Here is a 6000-nt window from a genome sequence, read left to right on the forward strand (position 1 = left end):
CTTTTATGGCTCATAAAAGAGTGCTGGAGTGTCTGACAGTTTCTAAAACGGATGAAGTCTCAGGAAAAGTGCCTGACTGATCCCACATCTGAGAAAAGCCATGTGAAGAAAAATTCAGGATAATTTGTCATAAACCAATCGTCAAGGGTGGGCCTGAGCTTTGATACATTTGCTGATGTTCTGGGTGAGTGTGATTAAGGAACATTTTTACACAACTAACTATACCTGATGCACAATTGAAAAAGATTTAGCATGGCTAAATAGCAAGGTTGACCACCTGCCATATTTGTTTTTTCAGGAAAAATGGCAATGAGTACCAGAAGGGAGAGCAGAAGGAAGCAGAGCAGTCAGCCATTGATGATAGGCTTGAGAGAGAACACAGAAATAAACAAATTCAACACAGACAAAAGCAGAATTAGAATAACTGACACGAAATAAGATGGTAGAGTCCCAGTCACCTGCCTGTCTATAAGGTATAAATGCCAAACTTGGAAATGTGAAAACTAGAATTATGACCCCTGAAAAGAGTTAAAGTGCAGGTTTAAAAAAGATTTTAAAACAACATATCTATGTCAAAATCTGCCCCCCCTCCCCCACATTTCTTAGTGGAGGAATGTAACCTTCATATTTTTGTGATCACTCCTCATAAGAACTTTGTGTTTGTGAGTCTGTGCTGCACCGAGTTATTGCCCTTTATTACTCTCAGCTCACAAAGTCATTTATAGCTGCCTTGGCTGTGCTAAAATTGGGCTGCGTACAGCTGTCATATCCTATATAGTTCCTCTAAGTTATTCCTTTCAACATGATATGAAAACAATTTATGTATGCATGGATGGATTCACACAAGATACATGACCTTAGAGGGAGGGATCATGACTATATTAAATGCAGGCCCGCCTCTGAGCAACACAATAATGTATGATTTCAGAAAGAGGCCAGGAGGTCCCTCTGGAGAACGACTGTGATTCATCTCTGACAGAGACATCACTTCCACTTCGGGCCAATGGGATAAGACTGTCATGTTAGCCATCCCTGCCCAATCCCCAGCCCTTCAAAGTAAAGCCACCGTGATGAATCGTAGGTCCTCTGAATGTGCTGTCCCAACATGCCCTCTGTGTGCATTGCAGGTTTCAGAGCACGAGGAAGGGTTTAAATATGTGTTGCATTTTCACAATAAGACAAAGAAGTGCTGAATGTTTGTTTCGAGCCCCAAACAGGGACACATGCAAATGAGCAGAGTCTGGCTAAGTGATGCACTCATACAATAAGTAAACAAAGCTGTCTTTGCCCACTCATACCACTCCTGTGGGCATCTCTCTGTTTTGCTACTGAGTGTAGTGTCCTCTAGCTGCTACTGATACCAGTATTTTTGGACTGAAGTCAGTGAACTGATATCATTTATCTACATCACTTACTACAATCATGCCCCATTTTTTTCCTCTCAGTATTTAATTTTTCTTTTATACCACGGGACAAAACTCTCCTGAAATCCATACTAATGACATCATTTAAGGTGAGTTAAGGAAAGACAAAGCAGGTTTCATTGCAGGTCTTTCAGATTGTCATGCCGGAAGCGGACTGAATAAAATCATATCTTCACCTTCACGATCTAAGCAAGGGACACTGAGAGGCCAATATCCAATTTTTGGTAGAAGACAATATCAGCCCAATTTAATGCCCTAACCAGAGTGTCCTCAGCGGCATCAGATGATTTTGGAAAATTTGTTTTGACAGACAATTTTGTTAGTCCAGCAAGGAAGCTGTATCACCAATGAATACTGGTGGCCCGCAATTCTTTAACCTGCCATATATTGTCAGGCTCCTATTGGAAACAACGGCGCTTGTCTTGGAGGACAGGGCGGGGTGAAGTGAAGTACTTTACTCAAAGCTGAGGTGGCTACAGTTTCAGTCAGGAGGAAACAAAGAGGCTTGTCTGCTCTTAAACAGAGTGATGATTGCTACTGTACAATAATATAGGTCTCAGAAGAGAGGCCACTGGCAGGGTCTGAAACAGGAAGGCAGTGCTCGGAGCCTTGTTTTGATACAGCAGATAGGGGGAAAATGAAGTGTTGAAACCAAAGCCGGCAGAAGACGATAAGGAATGAATCTTTTTTTCACCCACAACCTATAAGCTGTATTTTAAGATATTAAAGTTTGTGTCAGTAACTCAACAACAGCTGTGAGGATGTTAATGCAGAACAACCAGCATTGTTGACCAATCAATAGTGTGAACACAACATACAAGTCTCTACGGTGGAAGGTGAGGGTTCTAACTAAAGTCATGCAGAGGTTATTCGGAAATGTGATTATGAAAGAGTGATATAGTACCAAGAAGTCAGGACGCCATGACCAGATTTATGTTATGTAATATATGGTAATGAAATCACTGAGATGCAGATGTGAAGATGCTTCTAGTGACCAAAAAATAATTGGGACGGAGTTGATGACATTGTGGGGCTTTCTGCTGTCATTCAACAGATGCTAACAAAGACAAGACATATTATGCCGAGAGCTGAGGAAACCAGGCTTTGACATGCAACGCGTGGGTGGAAATAGCCTGTTAATGAATAGACAGCAGAGGGGGAAAAAAATGAAGACGGCAGAGGAGATACACGAAGCGTGCTGTGCGATAAAATATTGCTATTGTTAGGCAGTGCTGAGGGAAAAGTGCTGCGATGCAGAAAGAGTGGAAAGTCTTGACAGCTTTCCGGTGGCAGTCTGACGGCTGAGCAGAGAGATTGGAAAGAAAGTGCAGCAGAGGGCTGCTGTCAGGCCACACCAGAGCTCCGTTTAACAAGGTCCAGAGATGAGCTGCACCACAACACATTGCAGGGGAATGAGAAGAGGGAGAGTGGGGATGGGGGAGGGCTGAGTAAGGCTCATGCATTTTTCCAGAGCCTCACTACCTGTCATGCCTGCAAGCCTGGGATTCCTCACATGTGCACGGGAGCAGAGATTGGAAATCCTCAGTAAAGACTGGAGCTGAATAGGATTCAGAGGTTTGGCGGAGTACCTGCCATTTTATGCTGATATTAGACATGCCTGTGACACTTTGACACCATCATCTCTACATGAAGGAATAGGTTAGCATCAATAGATGCACTTCATTTCTGCCTCAGCTACTTACAACTGTGTAATGTCAGAAGTGATCATTCACATGTGGTAATCCAGCCCATTTCACTTATTGTGGTACTGTGTAGCAAGCTGAAATGAATCATGGCAGAGGACAAGCAGAAATAATTAATGCAAGCAAATGCGGAATACGCCTTATTTTAAACATGGATGCCTTCAGGGCAAACACATACAAGACTCTTTACAAGCCTCGCTCTGAGTGCTACCACACCTCTTGGATATCTCATCTTCATGCTGCACTTAGAAAAAATGCTTCAGTCATGGCTGCGCAGTGGAAACTCTAGCAGGGCCTCTCTAGCCCTCTTTCCACCTTGGCCCCAGGCATCAATCTCTTAGCCTGGCATGAAAGCTTATCTCCCAGCGTCAGGCTAAATGTCAACCTCAGGAACGCTGAAACACCATTAGTTATGTCCTCCCTATTAGAGCAAGCTAATTCCACATAAAAGCCACCCACCCAATTTTAAATGAGTCTGCCTTCACAGGACTCTCTTCAGCTGTTTAGGTCTTCACGTCAGCAGTGGCAGCAGGGAGGAGATGTGTCCCCAGATCCAAATAACATCACTATTAAAATAGATGCTGAATAGATGCTGGTTCCCTATTCTGTAGTAATGTGTTGAACGTTACACTTTATGAAAGAAAATCTTTGGGATTTTGTCGGTTATGTAATTTGATGGCGTGTGCTGTGTCATTGGCTTAAATTGTACAAATTGAATATTGCTCATGCAGTGGCATCCTTGATATTTTCAAAAAAGTGTTGTATTTTGTACTGTATTTTGAGGCCTGTGAACATAAAAAAGATTTTTAAAAAAACTACACATTAATTTTATCTACACTGTATTAGACCTACCTTCATGATCTATATCAGACTGATTCTCCAATTATGTTTTCTGATTAAAATGTGTTCTGTCAAGGGTTTATGCATATTACATTCTGACCTAAATTCATCTATTTCTACAGATTTCTGTGACTATATTAGAACTGTGACTTTTAATATTTACATACATTATTTACTAATCCACTGATGTCTTTTTTTCTGTCTCCGTAGGGGGGCGACTCCTGTTTCTGGTGATGTGGCTGAACCTTGTGCCTCAAACTGACAGCTGTCCTGCCAAGTGTGTGTGCTACAGTGAGCCCAGGCCCACTGTGGCCTGCCAACAACATGGACTGTTTTCCATCCCCACTGAGATCCCTGTGCGGAGCCAGCGGATATTCCTCCAGAGCAACAAGCTAACAGTGGTGAGGTCCACCAGCTTCAGCTCTTGCCACAATCTCACTGTTCTGTGGCTCTACTCCAATAACATCAGCTACATCGAGGCTGGGGCCTTCTACGGCTTGGAAAAACTGGAGGAATTGGACATTGGAGACAATAGCAACCTCCGCACCATCAGCCCTACAGCCTTCCGGGGCTTAACTAAGCTGCACACCCTCCACCTGCACAGGTGTGGCCTGTCAGAGCTCCCTGTTGGGGTTTTCCGAGGAATGTTTTCCCTACAGTACCTTTACCTGCAGGACAATAACATTCTAACCCTGCATGACGATACTTTTCTGGACCTTGCCAACCTCACCTATCTCTACCTGCACAATAACAAGATCAAGATAGTAACGGACAACATGTTTCGAGGCTTAATCAATCTGGACCGGCTGCTGCTACACCAGAATCGGGTTATCTTTGTCCAACCAAGGGCTTTTAGTGATCTTGGTAAGCTGAAATCCCTGTTTTTGTTCTTCAACAATCTTACTGTCTTGACGGGGGAGACCATGGACCCGCTAGTGTCTCTCCAGTATTTGCGTTTAAACGGGAACCAGTGGATCTGTGACTGCCGTGCGAGGACCTTGTGGGACTGGTTCAAACGTTTCAAAGGTTCCAGCTCTGAGTTGGAGTGCAACGTTCCTGAGTTTCTGGCAGGAAAGGACCTGAAACGACTGAAAAGTGAAGACTTGGAGGGGTGTGTGGAAACGCCTCAAACCCAGACCAATCTCTTCAGCTCCAAGGCACAGTCTGGGAAATTCCCTTCCACCGAAAACCCTCTCGGGGACACCATTCCCAGGTGTTGCCTTGGAGATAACGACAAGTCCTCCATCCTGTCTGGCAAGAGCCGCCAAATCACTAACAACCCCCTTAAAGAAAAGGAGAACATGTCTAAGACTAAATATAAAGAGCCTGAACGAACGAAAAACGAGACCCAGAACAAGCAGAATGATGGACCACTGGGAACCTTGTCCAACACCCTGGACAAGCCTTTGGAAAATCTAAATCCTGACCTTATAGACACTCTGGAATCATCTACAGCGTCAAACAAAAAGAAAAAGAAGTGCTCCAAAAAGCCCAAATCAGACACCCACTGCATTAAAGGCCGGGGTTCTACTTTGCAAGTGCTGCGCTTTCTCTTCATTCCCATGATCTGGATATCTTTAGCCATGTCTTAGGACTCCTGATCTCACTCTGAACACTGGACTCAAGATTGTTGATGCTCATGACAATGATGACAGAAGATGCAGTGACATCTACAACAGACAGTGACTGAAAAGCGAGGAGTCACGTTGACCCAACATGGGTGAGGACAAACAATGACGAAGACGTTAGAGTACATTTAACAAAATGGATGCCTTTACAGAACACTACAGATCTAATGTATATAATGAATTGGTGCCCAAAATTGTTTGTTCTCTATGTACTTAACTGTACTGTGTCTAAGCTACACTTTGGAGACTCCTCCCTTTTTCCCTCTCAAAAGCTTTTACTGCTTAGACAGACCACTGGAAGACAAAAAAAAGAGACAAAATAACAAAAAAAAAAGATACAGGAAATCAGAGACAGAGCGCACACAAAGAATGTTGGGTCCGTTTAATGAAGATAAACGATCTCCC

At 43.5% G+C, this 6000-nt stretch overlaps 1 protein-coding gene across 1 annotated transcript in view; it reads left to right on the forward strand.

Annotated features, from left to right (window-relative positions):
* Positions 1-5559, forward strand: part of rtn4r (reticulon 4 receptor) — an 87990-nt gene extending 82431 nt beyond the window's left edge. The window contains exon 2 of the mRNA XM_070903782.1: positions 4178-5559. Within this exon, the coding sequence (XP_070759883.1) occupies positions 4178-5559 (1382 nt within the window). The remainder of the gene's footprint in view (positions 1-4177) is intronic.
* The last annotated feature ends 441 nt before the right edge of the window (positions 5560-6000 follow it).

The sequence above is a fragment of the Enoplosus armatus genome, chromosome 4, assembly GCF_043641665.1.
Source record: "Enoplosus armatus isolate fEnoArm2 chromosome 4, fEnoArm2.hap1, whole genome shotgun sequence".
NCBI lineage: Eukaryota > Metazoa > Chordata > Actinopteri > Centrarchiformes > Enoplosidae > Enoplosus > Enoplosus armatus.